The 21,577-nt window shown below is 45.9% G+C and overlaps 1 protein-coding gene across 1 annotated transcript in view; it reads left to right on the top strand.

Annotated features, from left to right (window-relative positions):
- PIH1D1 (PIH1 domain containing 1) overlaps window positions 1–20,688 on the top strand; it is a 40,390-nt gene extending 19,702 nt beyond the window's left edge. Inside the window, exons 8-11 of the mRNA XM_088450925.1 lie at window positions 12,137–12,184; window positions 12,293–12,383; window positions 13,306–13,449; window positions 19,388–20,688. Of these exons, the coding sequence (XP_088307051.1) occupies window positions 12,137–12,184; window positions 12,293–12,383; window positions 13,306–13,449; window positions 19,388–19,423 (319 nt within the window). The 3' untranslated portion in view covers window positions 19,424–20,688. The remainder of the gene's footprint in view (window positions 1–12,136; window positions 12,185–12,292; window positions 12,384–13,305; window positions 13,450–19,387) is intronic.
- Window positions 20,689–21,577: the final 889 nt, after the last annotated feature.

Raw genomic sequence — 21,577 nt, 5'->3', positions numbered from 1 at the left:
CCACACAGGATCCGCTCTCAGATGCTGGTGTTGTCCTCGGAGGTGCGTCTGTCCCTAGCCTGGTGGCTGCAGACAGCGCATCTCCTGGAGGGGCGCCCCTTTTGGATCCCGGAATGGGTTCTGCTCACGACAGATGCCAGTCTCCGGGGTTGGGGGGCGGTGACAGGCTCCTTGTCACTTCAGGGTCGTTGGTCGGCGGAGGAAGCGATTCTTCCCATCAACATCCTGGAACTGCGGGCAGTATACAGAGCCCTGCAGTCGTCCGGCACCGCTCTTCACGGAAGGGCCGTTCAGGTGCAGTCAGACAACGCCACCACGGTGGCGTACATCAATCACCAGGGAGGGACTCGCAGTCGAGCTGCGATGTCGGAGGTGTCCCGCGTCCTGGCTTGGGCGGAGCGCTATCTTCCAGCTCTCTCGGCAGTTTTCATCCCAGGAGTCCTCAATTGGGAGGCAGACTTCCTCAGCCGTTACGATGTGCATCCCGGGGAATGGTCGCTTCATCCAGAGGTATTCCAACTACTCGTGGACAAGTGGGGGCTGCCAGAGCTGGACCTGATGGCGTCCCGTTACAATCACAAGCTGCCTGTGTACGGGTCAAGGACAAGGGACGCAGGCGCAAGTCTGATAGACGCGCTGTCGGTGAAATGGCTGTTTCAACTGGCTTACTTGTTCCCTCCTATATCTCTGCTGCCTCGGGTCCTGCGCAAGTTCAAACAGGACGGAGGCACACTGATCCTGGTGGCCCCAGCGTGGCCCAGAAGGCCGTGGTACTCCGATCTGCGGAGCCTGTCCATCGACGCTCCGTACCTCCTACCTCAACGGCGGGACCTGTTGTCTCAGGGGCCCTGTCTTCACCCGGATCTGGGTCGACTATCTTTGACGGCGTGGCTCTTGAGACAGCCGTCCTGAGGTCTCGGGGCTTTTCTAGCTCCGTTATTACCACCATGCTGAGGGCGCGCAAGCCTACTTCCGCGAGGATCTATCACAGAGTGTGGCACACTTACTTTCAGTGGTGCGAGGCCAGAAACTATGATCCCCAGGTGTTCCGAGTTTCGCGTATTCTGGCTTTCCTTCAGTCCGGTTTGGACTTAGGATTACGTCTTTCTTCACTGAAGGTACACGTGTCTGGTCTGTCGGTGTGGTTCCAGCGCAGGATCGCTGCTATGCCGGACGTACACACCTTTTTCCAGGGTGTTTTGAGAATCCAGCCTCCCTTTGTGCCACCTGTGGCCCCGTGGGATTTGGCGGTGGTTCTTAGGGCCTTACAGGGTCCTCCTTTTGAGCCCTTGGAGTCAGTGGAGCTCAAGTGGCTAACTTTTAAAACTGTTTTCCTCTTGGCAATTGCTTCTGCCAGGAGGGTTTCAGATTTGGGGGCGCTTTCTTGTCGTCCCCCTTTTCTGATTTTTCATCAGGACAGAGCGGTGCTTCGCACTCGTCCTGATTTCCTGCCTAAGGTGGTTTCCAGGTTCCACATTAATCAGGAAATTGTTGTACCAGCCTTTCAGTCACCTGATCTTTCGGCTGGGGAGACTTCCTTAGACGTTGTAAGGGCACTCCAGGTTTATGTGGACCGGACTAGTTCTGTGAGGAAGTCGGATTCTTTGTTTATCCTCTTTGGTTTTCACAAGAGGGGTTGGCCTGCCAACAAACAGACTCTAGCCCGTTGGCTTCGTTCTGTTATTATTGAGGCTTATATGCAGGAGGGTTTAGCTGTTCCAGCCTCTGTTAAGGCTCATTCCACTCGGTCCGTGGGCCCTTCTTGGGCTGCTAGCCGTGGCGCCTCTGCTGTTCAGCTCTGTAAGGCGGCCACCTGGTCTTCCATTCAGACCTTTTTGAGGTTCTATGCGTTTGACACCTTTGCCTCTCAGGATGCATCCTTTGGGCGCCGGGTTCTCCTATCAGCACAGGAGCGTCCCCGCCCTTAGTTGGACTGCTTTGGGACATCCCCAAGGTCACCCTGTGGACCCCTATGGACCCTGAAGTAGAAAACAAGAGATATGGTAAGAACTTACCTTTGTTATCTCTGTTTCTACGAAGTCCATAGGGTCCACAGGGCACCCGCCCTGACGCACCTGGCTTCATAAGGGCTCTGTGACTGGTCACCGGTTTTCCGTCTCCCATTTCTGTGAGTATGGTTCTTGTGTGTTCCAGTCTTCCTTCTCTCTGTTTCGTCTCCTCCTCCGGCCTGGGCTGCTTACCAACTGAGGTGCCTGTGGCTCGGGGGCGGGGTATAGGGGAGGTTGGACCCAAGTGCATCCTGGGAGCAGCTAAAAGCTTTAACTCCGTGGTGCCCGAGGATCCAGGATCCAGCTATACCCCAAGGTCACCCTGTGGACCCTATGGACTTCGTAGAAACAGAGATAACAAAGGTAAGTTCTTACCATATCTCTTGTTTTCTCCTTCCGACAGATATGTACTTGTGTTGTCTCAATAGCATTGACCAATGCAAGGACTTAACACAGAATATAGAGCATCTCCTTTTAAATTTCTTTTATTTTGCTGCTGGAAAATGAAGCAGATTTCCCTGCCGGAGGATTTGGTAGATGGCCAGTTTATATTCAGCTTTTCCTATGTTGCATTATTTTCCCTCTGTGCAAAACATATTGGGGGGTATTCAATTAGGCTGCGAAAAGTCATCATTTTCGCCTATTTCAATTATCCCCGTATTCAATTTCAAAGACTTTTCGCAGGTTCAAAAAGTCTTTGAAAAAAAACGGGGATAACTTTTCACCTTGTTTTACATATCGAAAAAGAAGTGCAGAATTGGGGTTTAGGGGTGCAGGCTTAAAAAAATAGCCTGCACCCCTGGGAATAGCCCTTAAAACGAGCTGTGTAAGAAAAAATATGGACACCCCAAAAAAATTATTTTCATTTTGGGGTAAAAAAAAGAAAAAATGGGGAACAGTGTTTAAAAATAGCCCAATAGGTTCAGGGGTATTCTGTAAGTATGCGGCAGGTGTTTTCTAGAATAGGCTATTAGCGGCAGGTGCATTTTTGCAGAATTAAATAAAAAAAAGTTTAGGGACTTAAAAATATGCTAGTACCCATTGTCATGTACCCCAAATTTGATGGGACCACTTTTAAAAAAAAAAAAAAAAAACCTAAGTGCTCTTCTGCATCACATCTTCAATGTCTGGAAAAAAACACCTGCCACGGCTATTTAAAAATGCAGAACACATTCTGCAGGGCTAAACGGGTGTACACACAGTGATCCCCCATGTCTGGACATCATTAGGGGGGTCCCTGGATGAATTCCCGAAAATTCCCCTATTTTCCCGATACTTACCTTTCCGCAGGATCCTGTTTTCGCCGGCTCCAAATTGAATACGGGTATAAAGAGGGCACGCGCCCAATACTTTATCCCCAGAAAAGCTCAGATGTGGAGCGAAAAGTCCAGCACGGACTTTTCGCTCCCTAATTGAATACGGGCCTTAATCCTTAAGGTGCATACACACACAACGATTTTTTGAACGATTAACGATATCGTTTATCGTTCAAAAAAATTGTTCACTTTCTGAGTTAAAACGATGAACGATTATCGTTCATGTGCATTCACGTTCGTGGTTTGTTGTTCAGTCAGACTGACCAACTGAACGATTTGCAGTAAGGGAATATGCAAAAATCGTTAGTAGTTAAAAAAAAATTTGTTCATTACATTTAGTAAATGAACGATTTTAGTAAACTATTTACGTTAATTTTTCCCTTGAAAAAATGAACGAAAATCATTTACTAAAATCGTTAATTTACTAAATCGTTGTGTGTGTGTGTGTGTATGCAGCTTTACCGTTACAGAGCAGCTGATTGAGTTTATAAATTGTTTTTCACCCAACACCGTAGAAACGTTAATATAAATGTTTTCTGAACATCTTGTTATCAATATGGATATATAAATGAATTAAAAAATAAACAGCTTGTTAAGAGAATAGACAAAACCTTGTACTTTGTTCTCAATATGATTAAGTGTTGGCGCATTCATTAACACGTCTCCTAACTTTCCTGTAGTATTGTGCGATGTGGTACTACTGATTGTTCCCATAGAGCTCCATAGTATCGTACAGAATGTTAGTGCTTCTGACCACATCTAGCTTATCACTGTGTGTGTGCGCTCGTACAAGACTTCAGAATGCTGAGCCATCTCGTGCACTGCTTGTTTATTTCATTAAATAACTGGTGGACAAAGGTTATGCACTTGGAGTAAGTGTAAGTAAGCACGTGTTCCTTTTATACCTCTTGCTATTTACTGCTGCTACTCTTTATGGTGATGACGCTTTTTTGTTCCATAACAATACCCTGTTGCCACCAAATCACATCTATCATAAGCTTCACCTTATTCACAACCTACTGATCCCCAGATGAGCTCTGGCAGAAGAATCGTTATGTAAAAGATAAACATGACCTTGTCGGATATTTGTGATAAAGCTGCTACTCAATGCAGGGTATCAGTCTCCACAATATGAAGTAAAAAGATAAGAATAGAGGATGAACAGCGCTAGTAATGATGATTTATATATTGCACAAAACGAGAGTTAAATATACGGCTTGGTTGTGTTGAAATAAATAATTTTAATACTATATTCCACAAATTAACTACAAAATAGAATGTATCAAACAGCAATACATAAAATGAATCACTAATGTGAATAAACGTGGCACACCACAAGGACTGTCCAGGACCACTCATTAATTCCTCGTTATTGTATCAATAGTCTGTGGTGTGCCTGCTACAAGGTAAGGCAGTGAATGAAACCGGTATTTAATTTGTGTAGATCGGTGGAAATTAAATCTGGAAATGTAACCAGCAATCAGGGTGTTTATTACCCTCTGGTTAGATGACACTGGCGTCCATGCAGTCAGTGTTAGCAAAATGACCTCGCAATGTTGTTCACGGCTGACGGTAGATTAGTGCTGGAGAGATGGTGTCTGTGGTATTCTGGTCCGGTTAAAGCTGATGGTGGGTCCAAAGGTGTCCAAATTTGATCAGTGCGTTAACGTGTTTCTACGTGGAATAATCCCACAACCTCTTCTGAAGAATTACCATTACTAGCACTATTCATCTTCTATTCAGAAGGTCCTTTACACTCTTATTTTCACTTGATTGGGGTTGATTTAGACCATATGTAAACATTGTCACTAATAATAATAAAAAAATACTTCTCTTCTAACAAATTAGCAATACTTTCTTTTCTATTCTAAGTACCTTTTACGCCAGAGGGTCTAAAGTGAATCATGGTCGATTGCCTGTTTGTAGCATCCTAATGGAGTTTTACTATTATTTCCATTTAATTTACTTGTGTCCTCCGTATTTTGTCCATGTATCTAACCAACTTGCACAATTCACTGCCTTCACTGGTAAAATGATACACATGCTTAATATCGAGCGTAAATAGATCGACAAGCAATAGGTCGACACCAGATGGTCAACAGTTAATAGTTCGACAGGTACAAAAGGTCGACATGGGAATGGTCAACACAGAAATGGATTAAACTTTTTTTTTTTTTTATTTAAAGTTGGCCACTTACCCCGACGGATAGGCTCTAGGAAGGACGGATAGGTAATTAACCCAGCAGTTAGGGCTAGGCACTAGGAGGGACGGTTTGATTTAAATACTTAACCCAAAGGTTAGGGTTAGGCAGTAGAAGGGACAGTTAGGGTTAGGTACTAGGAGGGACGGTTAGGGTTAGGCACCAAGGGGAGAGTTAGGAATAGGGTGAAGATTAGAGTTAGAGAAACAAATGCAACCATCTGGTGTCGACCTAAGTAATAGGTCGACCTTTTTACTGTTGATCTATTAATCCACACCCACAGAGATTAGTCTTGGGCTATATATATATTTTTTTAATGTGCATTTTATTGATTCAAAAGCATCTTTGACAAAAAATAAGCTCAATTCAATATAGAGTGCCATAGAAATAAAGACCTAGATACAGATGAGGAGCATAAATGTATCTTTCTACATCAGGGTCCATAGGTTATCCACAGGATGCCTTGGGGTATAGGTAATGACATCAGGCATCGGGCACCATAAAGTTAAGTTTTCAGCCTCCCAGGATGCACTAGGGTCTCCTATACCCCGCCCCCGAGCCAAGGCATCTGTTTTCGTTGCTGCCCGGCTCGGAGTCAGAGCACATGTTTAGAGGGGGGTTAAGAATAGCCCCTGAAGTTTTCTTCAAGGCAGCTGTTGCTGCACATCTGGGAGTACAGCATGGACAGTCACTGCTGACGTCCATGCCGTCTCCCCTACACCCCGCCGGTACTGATCCAGGGATGCTGGTAAGCATCTGGGGTCATGGCTAGCGGTGCCCCTAGATGTTTCGAGACCATGGCAGGATTCAAGGGGCAGCAGGTAAGCAACGGGGGTCCCGTGGTGGGTCCCTGCTGATCACATGGTCCACAGTCCCCAGGCAGGGGGCTCCCTGGGGACTGGCTGCAGTGTGGAGCCAGGTAACTAACCTGCGCTTCCACTACCCCCCTGGGAAAGCGGGCCACAGCTGAGCGGCAAGCGCTGCGGTATGCCAGGGGTGCGCGCCTTCCTTGTACACAGCCGACGCCTCCCCCGCTGCACACAGCCCTCTCAGCGCTGCCAATTGGTACTGTGGCCGCGCTCCTCCCCCAGGCCGGCCTCCTATCTGCTCCTTGGTGGCCATCTTTGCATGGCGAACGCTGCTTGAGCTGCTGACGGTGGCATCGCGGTCTGGGTCCCCCGGTATACCTCTCCTCCGTTGACTACAGGTCTCTGTATGCAGCGCTGTGTCCTACCAGGCTCTGTGTCTGTGTAGTTGAGAAACAGCGCTGATAGTGCAGGGATTCATTTCTTCTGCATTGTATGTGACCTATGCTAGCGTCTGCTGCCTGTACTTTCACTTTCTACTGTCAGCCATTTTACTGTCCCTGCTTTTCCTCTGCTAAAGCCCTTGCGGTGCGGTGATTGCTGGGTGGTTCTCCCACTATACTAACGAGTATCAGTGAGAGGGGTCACATACTTACCATCATGTCTGAGAGTGAATTTCCTCTACAGCTTATGTGTACTAAGTGCAATGTACCAATAGCGGAGGGGGAGGGTAACGCGGAGGGGCTATGTCGGCAGTGTTATTTATTGGCGCGGCCAATTACTGTCACGACTCCGTTACAGGAACCGCTCTGGGCTTGTTTCGCTAAAGCGCGTACAACCCTAGTGGGCCAGTTAGCTCCGCCACCTGCGTTTTCCCAGATGGGATTGTCCCAGCAGTCAGTGGTGTCGTCACCCATGCAGGGGTTCCCGAGACAACTGATGGTACCCCACAGTCTCCCTATTTCCCCTCCCCAGGTTTCACAGGAGCCTGTGTGGGTTAATTCACTGACAAATTCTGTACAGCATTTGTCGGAAGTGTTACAAGGGGAGTCTGTGTTGCGGCCTGTGGCGTCTCTGTCTGCTCCTTATGAGGATGACGACGTGACGTCCGATGGTGGGGAGATTCTGGATCTATCTGACCAAGAACCTCTTCAGTCTGACGCTAAGTCCAAGGTTTATATTCCTGGCCTTATTCGGGCAGTCCACACTGCTTTAGTTATTGAGGATGACGATCCTCCGCTGTCTTAAGTCCAAATATGCCTTTTTCAAGGATATTAAGGGTGACGCCACAGTGTTTCCTCTTTCGGGTCAGTTAGTTGACCATTTAGAGGAGGCGTGGAAACACCCTGGTAAACGGTATCAGCCTCAGAGGCGCTTAGCTGTGGCTTATCCATTTGCGGACAATTATTTTCCTAAATGGGAATCCCCCCACAAGTGGATTCTCATGTGACACGCCTAGTCCGAAGTGCCACCTTGCCCATGCCCTCCATGTCCTCCTTGAAGGATGCTACGGACCGCAAGGTGGAGATCTTCCTAAAGTCCATTTATTCCCTTGCGGGGGGGCATCCAGACCGGCTATGGCCGTATGTTGGCTAGCCAGAGCTATGGAGCGCTGGGCTGATAGTTTGGAGGCGTCTTTGGATTCCGACTGTTCGGCTGAACAGGCCGAGTTGGTAGGCAATCTCCGGGATTCGGCCACTTACATCAATGAAGCGGCCTTGGATATCAGTATCCTCACATCTAGGATTTCTTCGGCAGCTGTTGCTGCTCGTCGCACCTTATGGTTGCGATCTTGGAAGGCGGACGCTGATTCCAAAAAGGGCTTAGAAGCTTTGCCCTTTAATGGAGAAGTCCGATTTGGTCCGGATCTGGACAAAATTGTAGCCACACTGGCGGCAGCCAAATCTGCATGTCTCCCATCTGCTGCCGTCCCTTCAAGTTCGGGTACGTCATCCTTTCGGCCTTACAGGGCCCAGGGTTGGCCTAAAGCACAGTCTTTTCCCCGACAGGCTGGGCCCAAGAAATCGGTGAAGCCCAGGAAACAGGCCTGGAGTACCAGATGTCCGGCCCCTAAGTCAGATGACAAACCTGCGGCCTGACGGTCTGGGCCTCCCTTTGAGGGATCCCAAAGTGGGAGGCCGCCTGCTGCAGTTCGCCCAGTGTTGGTTGATAACTACGACAGACAATTGGGTTCACGAGGTGGTTTCTCACAGGTATGACCTCTCCTTTCGGCACAGGCCCCCATCCCGGTTCTTCACCACGGGCCTTCCATTAGACCGGAACAAAGCCTTGGAACTGCAGAAGGTTTTGCACACTATGCTCCAGGCTGGAGTTATAGTGCCTGTTCCATTCTCCCAGAGGGGCCAGGGTTTCAATTCTAATCTATTTTTGGTGCAGAAACCCAATGGGTCGTACCGTCCGATTCTCAACCTCAAGGCCCTCAACAAGTCCTTGCGGGTGCCGCTGTTTCGGATGGAGACCCTACGGTCCATCATTCTGGCGCTGGAACTCGGGGATTACATGAAGTCATTGAACATACAGGACGCTTACCTGCATGTCCCTATTCTTTTGCGCCATCAGCAGTTCCTCAGATTTGCAATCCGCAACGACCACTTCCAGTTCCGGGCGTTCCCTTTGGCCTGGCAACAGCAGCGCGAGTGTTCACCAAGGTCATGGCGGCTTACCTGCGGCTGCAGGGAGTCCGCATGTTGCCGTACCTGGACGACCTTCTGTTGGTTGCAGGATCTCCAGAGCTCCTTCTACGCCATTTGGACCTGACGATTGCAGTACTGCAACGTCACGGCTGGTTAATAAACTGGCAAAAGTTCACCCTGATCCCGTCTGAGGATTCTGCACCTCGGAGCCTTGTTGGACTCCAGACAGCAGCGGATCTTTGTGACGGAGGAAAAGATCTCTGCTTTACAGTTGAGGGTGCGCAGCTGTCTACAGAGTCGCCGAGTGTCTCTGCACTCGGCGATGAGGTTGCTGGGCTTCCCTGGTGTCAGTATTCGACATGGTAGAATATACCCAGTTTAACTCCAGACCTCTGCAGCAATTGATCCTGTCCAAATGGAATGGACTGCCTCAGAGTCTAAAGTCCCAGACGATGGTGCTCACTCCGAAGGTTCGCCTGTCTCCAGCCTGGTGGTTGCGGACAACCCATCTCAACAAGGGTCGTCCATTTTGGATGGCGAACTGAGTCCTGTAAACAACGGAGGCCAGTCTTCGGGGTTGGGGAGCTGTCATGGGTCCACACTTGTTCAAGGGCAGGTGGACTCAGGCAGAACAGGAGCTTCCAATAAACATCTTGGAACTCCGCGCGGTTTTCAGTGCACATCGGGTTCTCCAAGGTCACCCCGTGCAGGTCCAGTCGGACAACGCCACCACCGTGGCCTACATAAATCGGCAAGGAGGAACCCAAAGTCGGACGGCACTCGTAGAGGTGTCCCGCATCCTGGTCTAGGCGGAAAGCAATCTCCCGGCTATATCAGCAGTATTCATCCCGGGAGTCCTCAACTGGGAGGCGGACTTTCTCAGTCGCCAGGACGTACATCCGGGGGAATGGTCTCTGCACCAGGACGTCTTTCAACTTCTGGTGGACAGGTGGGGTCTTCCAGAGATCGACCTCATGGCGTCTCGGCACAACAACAAGTTGCCGGTGTACGGGTCTCGAACAAGAGTCGAAAAGGCGTCTCTGGTGGACGTTCCGGTTTGCTTATCTCTTTCCTCCATTTTCCCTTCCGCGGGTAATCCGGAAATTCAAACAGGAAGGAGGTACGGTCCTGTTGATAGCTCCCGAGTGGCCCAGGCGGCACTGGTTCTCAGACCTTCAGAGTCTGTCCGTGGACATTCCTCTGCGGTTGCCGTTGCGACCGGACCTGCTATTACAAGGTCTTTGTCTTCACCCGGACCTGGCTCGGCTGTCTTTGACGGCGTGGCTGTTGAGACGGCCATGTTAAGGTCCAGGGGGTTTTCCAGCTCTGTGGTACATACCATGCTACGAGCTCGGAAACCATCCTCTGCAAGAATATACCATCGTGTGTGGCATACGTTCTTCCAGTGGTGTCGACCGAGAGGTTATGCCCCTCGGGAGTTCCGTCTAGGGTGTTAGCTTTCCTACAGGCAGGGCTAGACCATGGGCTTCGCCTTGCTTCTCTGAAGGTGCAGGTGTCTGTCCTGTCAGTCTGGTTCCATCGTAGGATTGCTGCGATCCCTGATGTGCGCACTTTTATGCAAGGTGTTCTTCGAATTCAGCCACCTTTTGTTCCACCGATGGCACCTTGGGATTTAGCTGTGATCCTGAGGGCTCTCCAAGGACCGCCGTTTGAACCACTGGGCTCAGTGGACCTTAAATGGCTGACAGCTAAAGCAATATTCCTTCTGGCCATTGCTTCGGCCAGACGGGTTTCTGACTTAGGGGCTCTCTCCTGTTGACCCCCTTTCCTGATTTTTCATAGGAACAGGGCGGTGCTGCGCACCCGTCCTGGATTCCTTCCCAAAGTTGTTTCAAGTTTCCATATCAACGAGGAAATCGTTGTGCCGGCTTTTAACTCGCCTGATCTTTCAGTGGGTGAGGTCACTTTGGACGTTGTGCGGGCCTTAAGGATTTATGTTGACCACACTTCTTCATTTAGGAAGTTGTACGCCTTGTTTGTCCTCTATATGGCTTCCGTAAAAAGGGTTGGCTTGCTTCAAAGCAAACTTTGGTAGGTTGGATTCGTATGGCAATTTCAGAAGCTTATCTTCATGAAGGCCTTTCGGTTTCATCCTCTGTGAGGGCTCATTCCACTAGGTCTGTGGGTCCTTCGTGGGCAGCTCGACGTGGTGCCTCTGCAGTCCAGATCTGCAAGGCTGCCACGTGGTCCTCTGTCCATACCTTTTGTGAGGTATTACGCGTTTGACACCTTTGCCTCTCTGGATGCTTCCTTCGGGTTGCGGATTCTCCTTTCAGCACAGGAGCGTCCCCACCCTTAAAGGATACTGCTTTGGGACATCCCCAAGGTATCCTATGGACCCTTATGTAGAAAATATGAGATATGGTAAGAACTTTTTGTTATCTCTATTTCTACGAAGTCCATAGGGTTCCACAGGACTCCCGGCCTGTCGCACCTGTGCTGCAGATGAGCTTTACTCTGGTCACCGTTTTTTTTCCGTCTCCCTATGGTGAAAATGTGATTCTTGTGTGTGTCCAGATCTTTTTTCTCTCTCTTCCTTCTCCTCCTCTGGCCTATGGATTGGTACGTAACTGAGATGCCTTGGCTCGGGGGCGGGGTATAGGAGGGGGACCCTAGTGCATCCTGGGAGGCTGAAAACTTAACTCTATGGTGCCCGATGCCTGACGTCATCACCTATACCCCAAAGTATCCTGTGGAACTCTATGGACTTCGTAGAAATAGAGATAACAAAGGTAAGTTCTTACCATATCTCATATTATCAAATATCGCATAAAAAAACAATTATCAAGACATCTTTAAATCAACAAAACATAAATCTAAAATAAAACCAATATATAAATTAAAAAAAGAAATAGAAATCATACGAAAATAAAAATCACAAAATCAAATAGAGAAAAAAAAGCATACATTTGAGCAATATAACAGTGCTGTGCGGACTAGGGAACCCCTAACAGTGGTATAGGAGGGTTCTTGGGCTATATTTATATAGATCTAAAATTATTTTTTGTTTTCTTAGAAAAACTTGAGTGCCATTTTTATACATTATTTCTATACATCAGTCTTGGGTTCTGCCTTTTTAAAGTTGTTAGGACTGTAAACATCATATCCTTCCATTCCTTCCTACTTTAGGCCCTCGCATCTTACTCCAAGCAAGTCGCTAATTTCCGAAATTCAAAGGTATTTTATATTTATATTGTCTAAACTCATAAGTGTAATTATAATAGGCTGGATCACTTTTGTCGCTGAATGTACCAATTTGTTTATTTCTGTGGTGTATTTTCCCAGCTCGCCAGTAGTACCCGAATACTCCATCATGGCAGAACCTCCTGAAGGACACCCCGAATTCCTGGTGGCTGAAATCTCCTTGCCTAAAGTGGTAAGACCTGACTGGTGTAATTTGTGCTGTATATATTGGATATTGTGACACTATTGTCCTGTATACGAATAGGTTGGAGGTGTCACAAGGCCTCTCTCTGATGTACTGTGAGCATGATCCAGGCAGGACATGGGATGTTTATCATGTGATAAAACAATGATAACACACACTGGCAATCTTTAGAAATCCACTTATTAACACTCTGTCATATACTGTGTGTTAAAGTGCAGAGGGCACAATATAAATTAGGGGATGTAGTTATGCGGCCGCCGGTCTCAATCCTGACAGCGTGATCCCGGCAAGGGATTTAACATAGGTGTCGAAATACCGACGCCGAACCGATCGTCCTCTCTGCCGGGTAAGTATACACTTAGCCTGGGGATGGAAGGGTTAGGTTCAGGGACCCCCCAGGGAAGGTTACGGTTAGACTAGGGGAAGGGGGAGTTAGGCAGCAGGGGAGGAGGTTAGGGTTAGGCAGCCCCACGGGAGGATTAGGGTGCGGGGAGGTTTAGGTTTAGGCACCCATGGGGGGAGGTTAGGGTTAGGCACCCCTAAGGGAGGTTTAGGGGCGGGAGAGGGGAAGGTTAGCATACCTACCACCGGGCATCAGGATCTTCACCTGTCGGCCTGTCACTGTCGGGATTTGAATCTCGTTCCTAAATTAGAACCGGAAATCTGGTAAATCTCAGGAGCGCAGTAAGCATGCTCCATCCCAGTATATGAGATGGTCGCACTCGTTATTACACCTAAATGTTTATAGCTAGCAGAAGAGGCTAATTTTATATTGGCTTGTAAAACTAAATTATACATCATTAACACACATGTAACACATACTTATGTTCTCTATCGGGCAGTTGTGTGTTGGGGTCAGGTATTATGTAGTAGAATGAATAGAAATTCCAAGTTCACTTTCTCTTTTCAGTCCTCCGTCAGATCTCTGGTACTAGACCTGGGGGAAGACCGCATTGTATTACTGGGACGTCCTGACCTGTACCATCTGGACATCTTCATCCCCTACAACATTATACAAGAAGACAGTAGCGCTCAGTTCAACAAGGACACAAAGGTGAATAGTCGTGATTTATTCCTTGCAGTAAATGGAGGATTATTCAGTCTTACTCTTGAAGCCTTTCACGGTTTACCCCACTTGTACCCAGACTACACAAGTTTTCTGTTAAGCTGAAAAAGCATTTTTCTGTTTCCAAAGTAAATTTCACATTGAGTCACATTGTTTCTTTTCTGGGTTTTATAAGATTCCCTTTGATAACATAGTGAAATAAAGGACTTTATATTGTTCCATTAAAAATATATATATATATTAATAATAAATCTCCACTAAAGCCAAGTGAGCCTTTTAGCGATCTGATAAGCCTTGATCAGATCATATCCCCACTTTTGCCAGATATATCTATATACTGTACTCTCTCTACCCCCCACTCCCACCTCCTCTTTTTCTCTTCTCTCTCCTGTCTATTTCTCCTTTTCACTCCTGTTTTATCTTGTTCTCTGCCTGACTTCATCTCTCTTCTGTCTAGCTCTCTTTCTCCTCTAGCTTTCCTGCCACCTTGTCAGCATCTGTTTCCAGGGCCGGATTAAGGTCTGCGGGGGCCCCTGGGCAACAAACCTGTGGGGGCCCCTATCAATAGAAGTTGAAAATAAATATATATATATATATATATATATATATATATATATATATATATATAGGTCAGGACAGTACTTAACTAAAAGTACAAAGCCACACAGGTCACTCCAGGATTTAGCATAAACTATACATTTATAAAGATGTCTTGATCGACGTTTCGGGACCACGCTGAGTCCCTTTCTCAAGATCACAATAACATAACAAACAAGTACAGTTACCCACTTACCTTATATCCCCTGTACACAAAACCACGCTGCCGTCGGAGCTGAGCGCGACGTCCACGTCTATCCGGTAGTGCACTCTGATGGCGTCATCGCCTTGTTGGTACTCGTTGCCATGGTAACTCCAATGGCAAACTAACCTGTCTCTCGCTCCAACTTGCAGCTGGAATATAAAATATACAAGTAGTGAGCACCATTGCATATAAGAAAACATACTAACCATCAAGATTAAATACATTACATTATATATCTGCAAAATCAATTTTACACAACTCTTAAAATATAAGAAAATAATAACTTTATCTATGACAGCACCATTATCCCTATCGGCAAGCTACAGCAATGGTTGTATCGAAAAGATTATCACCCTTCGATACTAGAGGAAAAACGACAACCTAAGGCTTAATACTAAACAATCCGAGATTCTACATAGAGTTCCAATTGATTTCTCGTTTAGTCCATAAGGTTGCATAGTGTTTAAACATAGCATCCATTTTGTTTCTAACCTCATGAGTTCTTGTATTCTATCACCCCCGCGGGGTTTCGGAGGAATATGATCAATGATCATGTATTTCAAAGATGCTAGAGGGTGCTTCAACAATTTTTGCCACTGGCTGCTCTATATCCTTATCTGCCAGTGATTGCCTAATAGCTGAACGATGTAGAGCCATACGTTCTTTAAAGGCCATGAGGTCTTGCCTACATAGTACTTACTACATGGGCATACAATGAAATAAACAACGAATTGTGTACTACAAGTTAGGACATACCGGATATTATATGTTATATTAGAATGAGGGTGACTAAATTTAGGCCCTGCTTTTAGAAAGCCACACGTAGTGCACGAAGGGGCGTGGTTTGGTGACGTCACGATGTTGTGACGCCGCCGCTTCCTTGGCAAAGTCTGTAAGAGGGGGAGCGAGCCGAGACGCGAGCACCGCTAACACCGGTTAAAATCACAAGCGCTGTTGTTTACATCCAGGGTGTTGGTGTCGCTCTGAGGCTTCCGCGAATCCAGCGATATTTTGCCATAACGTGTATGCTGCTTGCTGGAAACTTAAATGTAAGTTGTCTGTGTGCTGTATTAAATAAATCCTTTTATCTACTAACTGTGGTGCGCACCGTTCTCCTTCTTTGACCATATATATATAATATATATATATATATGTCAAATGGCTGGCACTCCACATAAATGCAAAATAAATTACTTGCCTTGGTGCCTTCCTGGAAGTTCAATTGAACACCCACTTACATATGTAAAAAGGGAAAGGCGGCACTCACAGGTCTGATGAAATGAAAGAATCAAACTTGACAACTGTGTCTGCCTTGTTCAACGTTTCAGTCTCACATGACTTTTATCAAGAACAAAAGTCATGTGAGACTGAAACATTGAACAAGGCAGACACAGTTGTCAAGTTTGATTCTTTCATTTCATCAGACCTGTGAGTGCCGCCTTTCCCATTTTACACATATATATATATATATATATATATATATATACCGATCTTCCAGATACTCGGCACTTGCTTATGATGAGATGTGCCCTCCTAGTAGCAATACCAACTGGCGGCACTCAGCGTCTTAGAAAAAGGAGGGGGGTTCAACCCCCTATTGTTCCTCAGCACACTGAATAGTACCTGCAACAATATATGAAAACTATATGGTCATAGAAATCAGAGATATTAGTTGCATGCATTTGCAAATACATGGGAAGCTGCTAGGCCACGTCACGGCTTCTCTGTCACTAGCAGTCCCTAACACTAAGGGGTTCACATCCGGGGCGCAGTGCACCCCGAAAAACATCCAGCCCAGGACCCCCTCAGGGCATCACACGAAAAATGGAAAAAGCGTGACAGTGCAGTGTAAAGTATAGGTGTGTAAGACTAATTAATGAGTGTCTTCAAAGAAAAGTTATAATTTTATATCCTATGTTTCGGGCCTCCGTCCTTATCAAGAATAACTTTTCTATGAAGACGCTCAGTGCCTCCAGTTGGTGCTGATATATTGTCTATATACTGTGTGTGTGTATGTATATGTATATGTATATATATATATATATATATATATTATACATTATACACACGTGTTTGTATGTAAATACATACTTTAACACATATATATGTATATTTTACATATACAGTCAGGTGCATAAATATTGGGACATTGACAGAATTTTCATATTTTGGCCTCTATTCACCACCACAATGGCTTTGAACTGAAACAAACAAGATGTGCTTTAACTGCAGACGTTCAGATTTAATTTGAGGGTAATTATATCCAAATCAGATGAACGGTGTAGGAATTACAATGGTTTCTATATGTGCCTCCCACTTTTTAAGGGGCCAAAAATAATGTGACAAACTAAACAATCCTAAATCTAACTTTCACTTTTTAATACTTTTTTGCAAATCCTTTGCAGGCAATTACAGCCTGAAGTCTGGAACGCATAGACATCCCTGGTGATGCTCTGCCAGACCTCTACTGCAAATGTCTTCAGTTCCTGCTTGTTCTTGGGGCATTTTCCCTTCAGTTTTGTCTTCATCAAGTGAAATGCATGCTCAATCGGATTCAGGTCAGAGGATTGACTTGGCCATTGCATAACATTCCACTTTTTAGCCTTAAAAAAACTCTTTGGTTGCTTTTACAGTATGCTTCGGGTCATTGTCCATCTGCACTGTGAAGCGCCGTCCAATGAGTTCTGAAGCATTTGACTGAATATGAGCATATAATATTGCCCGAAACACTTTAGAATTCATTCTGCTGCTTTTGTCAGCAGTCACTTCATCAATAAATACAAGGGAACCAGTTCCATTGGCAGCCATACATGCCCACGCCATGACACTACCACCACCATGCTTCACTGATGAGGTGGTATGTTTTGGATCATGAGCCAGTCCCTTTCCTTCTCCATACTCTTCTCTTCCCATCACTCTGGTACAAGTTGATCTTTGTCTCATCTGTCCATAGGAGGATGTTCCAGAACTGTAATGGCTTTTTTAGATGTTGTTTGGCAAACTCTAATCTGGTCTTCCTGTTTTTGTGGCTCACCAATGGTTTATACACCTTGTGGTGAACCCTCTATATTCAATCTTGTGAAGTCTTCTCTTGATTGTTGACTTTGACACATATACACCTACCTCCTGGAGAGTGTTCTTGATTTGGCCAACTGCTGTAAAGGGGTTTTTCTTCACCAGGGAAATAATTCTTCTGTCATCCACCACAGTTGTTTTCCGTGGTCTTCTGGGTCTTTTGGTGTTGCTGAGCTCTCCGGTGCGTTCTTTCTTTTTAAGAATGTTCCAAACAGTTGATTTGGCCACACGTAATGTTTTTGCTATCTCTCTGATGGGTTTGTTTTGATTTTTCAGCCTAATGATGGCTTGCTTCACTGATAGTGACAGCTCTTTGGATCTCATATTGAGAGTTGACAGCAACTGATTCCAAATGCAAATGTCACACCTAGAATGAACTCCAGACCTTTTACCTGCTTAATTGATAATGAAATAATGAGGGAATAGCCCACACCTGTCCATGAAATAGCTTTTGAGTTGATAGTCCCATTACTTTTGGCCCCTTAAAAAGTGGGAGGCACATATAGAAACCGTTGTAATTCCTACACCGTTCACCTTATTTGGATGTAATTACCCTCAAATTAAATCTGAAAGTCTGCAGTTAAAGCACATCTTGTTTGTTTCATTTCAAAGCCATAGTGGTGGTGAATAGAGTCCAAAATATGACAATTCTATCAATGTCCCAATATTTATGCACTCGACTGTGTGTTTGTGAGTGTGTGTATATATATGTATATATATATATATATATATATATATATATATATATATATATATATACATATATATACACGCACACATGTGTATTTATGTATATAGGGTAAATATGTATAGTTAAATATATATATTTACATAATGAAAAGTAATGCATATCATATATGATTTATATATATATATATATATAATTATATATATATATATATATATATATATATATATATATATATAATTATATATATATGAGGTATCTGAGTATAGGGAGGGAGAAGGGGAGAGAGGGGACTCACAGAACTCACCGGTGGACACTGGCAGCCTTGCACTGTGCTGCATCTGCTGACTGGTTGAACTTGTGACGTCGGAGGAGGCTGGAGACTAGATGCAGAGAAGCTGCAGGCAGAGCCGTCAGTTGTGACGGCTCCGGGCTCTGCAAAGGCTAATGGGAGGAGCTGCTGCGGCAGCTCCCTCGTCGGCCAGTTTTTTTCTGTGTAAGCTGTCCGATCGGAGCTTAAAGTTCTGATCGCGGCAGCAGAAGCTTGGGGAGGGGGGTGAGTGAAGGGCTGGCTGTGCGGCCGTCGGCCGCAAAAGGCACCAGCCCAGTGGGACCTTGCCCGGAGTCCTGGCGGCAGGTGGCCGGGGTTTCGTTTCTTGCTCTTTTCTCCCTCCTTTTTTTTTTTTTTTTTTTTTACATTTGTTTAATAGATTTACCATTTTCTTTTTGTATGTGGCTTGTGCTTTTTTTCCTTTCTTTTATACTGTTATACATTTTTGCTTGTAGATAATGTTGTGATGTTGTTATTGGATCATTTTCAGGAGTGTTTGTGTTTTCATCATGAGCTTCTAGCTATCATTTATCAAGAACATATTATAAAATGATAGGTACATATATGCCCAGCTAGATTGTTGCTTATGGCGTGGCGAATCGTGAGGCGCACGTTCGCGAGCGGATAAGCGTACTGTGTACTCGCCTCCATAGAAATGCATGGTGCGATCGCAGTGCACGCCATATCGTAGTGTGGCGTATGCAATCGTGGGGAATCGCATGGTGTGAAAGGTGTGCACGTCTGTAAAAGCTGATTGGGTAACTTCCCCACATAGCCACTTCTTCACTCTTTAGAAGTTTTGATACATTTCCCCCTAAGTATGTGAAATAACAGAAGTGTTTGGAGACTGTACCGTAGATGTGTGTTATGCCGGATCTCTTTGGAAGCAACATCGCTGATGCTGGTGGCAGAGGCCAGATGTCATACTAACTGTCCTTGCATGCCAACATGATGACATTATAGGGAATTGTTTTCCAGTAATTAAAATGTAATTAATTAGTTGTATATGCATATTATTTGTACATTTCAGGTGCTGACTATCACAATGCCAATCCAGTCATCGTAGCAGTGGACACGGAGTTATTTGACTTTGAAAATGAGTCCTGTATATCGATCCAGTGGATCCAGCTTGGAACCCTTGTTTAAAGTCTTGTGTACCTCAAACTCTTATTTATAGCAGAAGCTAGATGATTTGTGATCTGGTGACGTGCTCACTTCCACCAGTGTTACACTGAGCTGACTGTAATACAGCCTGTTTGTATCCTTGTTTTGCAGAGTGCGGCCTCGCTAGTTTTAACAGGTTCTCAAATATATACAAGGCCTTAATAGTAATGGTATGCGGTCAGTATGTTGACATATAGAACGTCAACATGGACAAAATGTTCACATTCACAGTGTCGACCTGCAGATTGTTTACATTCTGTTTTAGGGTTTGGCTTTGGCACCACTAAGGTAGAGTTAGGGGGGGAGAGGGGTAGGGATACCATACATACCACTCCTGTCTGGATCTTCAGATGTCGGGATTTGAACCGGCGGCTATTGAGCTGCCGGTATTTCATACCAATTCCCACTGTACTTGTTCCTGAGTAGGAAAAATCCAATACACACAGCGCAGTTCTGCAAATAATGGGTTCTGGATGTAGTTTCAATTCCGGCAGTTGTGATGCCGGCGCTCAGAATTGATACTAGGGGTTAGGGTTTTATACTAGGGGGGTTAGGGTTTGACACGAAGGGGGAAGATGTTGGGTTTGAAATCCCGGCAGTCAGGATGCCTGCTGCCAAAATACTGACAGCGGCATCCCAATGCTGGGAATGTAGGGCTTGGGTAAGTATGTTAACTCTCCCCCACTTAGTGCCTAACCCTAACCAAGCCCCCTCCCCCCCAGTGGTGCCTCACTCTAACCCCACGTTGTGCCTAAAGCTAACGCAACCCCCCCAGGTCCCGGCCGTCGGTATTTTAACTGCATCCCGTGAGCGAAGGTTATTTTTAAGCTGCGGTAAGGGAGGGTTAAGGATTCATACTGACAGGTGTAGGTATTCTATCCCTGTCGGTATTCTGACGGCCGGGATCCCGAGCGCCGGCATCCCAGGTAATGGTGTGTGTGAATCTCACTGTGCTGCAGGTGTGGTGCTAGAGTAAGGTCTAAGTGCTGATATTAAAAATGGTCACAGGTTGTGTTAGATCGCTGTAAACCATGATGTGCTCATATAGATAGCTAGTGGCACTTTGATGATAATTCATTGCCCAGAAGTTTATAAAAAAAAAACAAAACAATGGTCTCTCTTTATAAAAAAGAGTGTAATAAAATCTTGCAATAAAACAAATGAAGAGGCAGAAAATTCAGTGATTTATTTCTAGTTTTCACTTAACTAAATCTAGAGAAATAATATTTTAGGCGTTCTCCAGCCTAAATGATGGTTCTCAAAATGCATATGGACTACTGGTGTACTTAGTATGCGTGATACAGGCATAATATAGGAGTCCAAATGTCACTTATCAGCGAGGCTTTGTCGGCTCTGTCCCCTCTTGCATATAGGCGCGCTACATTCATAAACATATTAAAACCTTTAGAGGATCTAGCCATTCCCGTCTGATAAAATGGTTTTCGTGATTTTTTTTTTTTTTTACATTAAACTTCCATTAGTTATTTCTACTTCAGGGTCCATAGGGGGTCCACAGGGTTGACCTTGGGGTATAGCTGGATCTGGATCCACGGGCACCACGCAGTTAAAGCTTTAGCTCCCAAGATGCACTGAGTCCATCCTTCTCTATACCCCGCCCCCGAACCACAGGTACCTCAGTTTTAGTTGGTGCCCAGCTGGAGTCGGGTCACTGGTAGCGCAGGGGGGGCGATTAGCAGCCCCTAAGCTTATTTTATTTTATGAGTTCTACGTTTTATTTTTACAACTCTTCAGAGCGGCAGCGTCGTACTGTCCATTGGACGTCCAAGCTGCCGCTCCTACACCCCGCTGGCGCCGCAATGCCAGTACAGATCTGGGAATCGCGGCGGGACCCCAGAGTCCTCGGATGATGGGGAATTACCGTAGGACTCTGACTCAGATTTCCCTGTCCGGGAAGTAGAGACTAAGGGCCTGATTCAGACCCACTCGCGAGCGGCTGTCCGCTCGCAAGTGGGTCGATGGTCTGCACTGAGCATGCGCACGACGGAGGGAGCTCCGTCGTGCGCATGCGCCAGACACGACGAGCGAAGGACTTTCC

This window comes from Taudactylus pleione, unplaced genomic scaffold, assembly GCF_031769625.1.
Source record: "Taudactylus pleione unplaced genomic scaffold, aTauple2 ptg000535l, whole genome shotgun sequence".
NCBI classification, from domain to species: Eukaryota; Metazoa; Chordata; class Amphibia; order Anura; family Myobatrachidae; genus Taudactylus; species Taudactylus pleione.
This window is presented reverse-complemented; position numbering and strand designations above follow the sequence as displayed.